Source organism: Morone saxatilis, unplaced genomic scaffold (genome assembly GCF_004916995.1).
Source record: "Morone saxatilis isolate NCDOM2014 unplaced genomic scaffold, NCSU_SB_2.0 Contig12, whole genome shotgun sequence".
NCBI lineage: Eukaryota > Metazoa > Chordata > Actinopteri > Moronidae > Morone > Morone saxatilis.
Genome location: NW_023339674.1, coordinates 8,231,858 through 8,232,458, shown reverse-complemented (window position 1 = coordinate 8,232,458; position 601 = coordinate 8,231,858). Strand labels below are relative to the sequence as shown.

At 41.8% G+C, this 601-nt stretch overlaps 1 protein-coding gene across 2 annotated transcripts in view; it reads right to left on the bottom strand.

The window, feature by feature from the left end:
• si:ch73-61d6.3 (occludin) overlaps positions 1–601 on the bottom strand; it is a 17,261-nt gene that overhangs the window by 614 nt on the left and 16,046 nt on the right. For both annotated transcript variants that reach the window (XM_035652950.1, XM_035652951.1), the window contains one exon: positions 409–580. In XM_035652950.1, coding sequence (XP_035508843.1) covers positions 409–580 — 172 coding nt within the window. The remainder of the gene's footprint in view (positions 1–408; positions 581–601) is intronic.

Sequence of the window (601 nt, the reverse complement as noted above, 5' to 3'; positions counted from 1 at the left end):
AATTAAGTCTATTGTTCCCTTTTTTGCACCATATTAGCATAATTTCCTTTAATGATTCCCAAAACAGAACATGAAAAGATTTCTTATATGAACTGTGGAGGTGTTGAATTTGCTTTCTGACTGATCGGCACAACAAGGTTTACACTACAGTAAGTCAACAATTAAAATCATTAATGCAGAGTTCTTGCTTGGAGGCCCAAAAACACTGAAGGGTGTCGGTCTGGTGCTCAAGAAAACATAACAAATGAAGTGTGCGGAAAAAGAAGGAAGCAGCATACCTACAGAAGTGGAATATGAGTGTTTCTATTCATCTCCATCCACTGTTTGAGTTACAGTGGAAGGGACAAATTTCTGATTAGTAATTTAGGATGTGTGATACCTTTATGGTGAGTTCTGTGTATATCTGACCTGGTATTTGGCAGAGGTGTCGTCCAGTGTGTCCAGCTGCCGGCTGAGTTTGTTCATCTGATCATTAATGTCGTCCATCTCAGCACACAGGCGCTTGTATTCCCTAAGGTCGGCATCAAACTCTCTCTTATAGTCATGGCGCTCGGCATCAGATCTTATATCTGGGTACGCACTGGAGGAGGAGGAGGAGGAG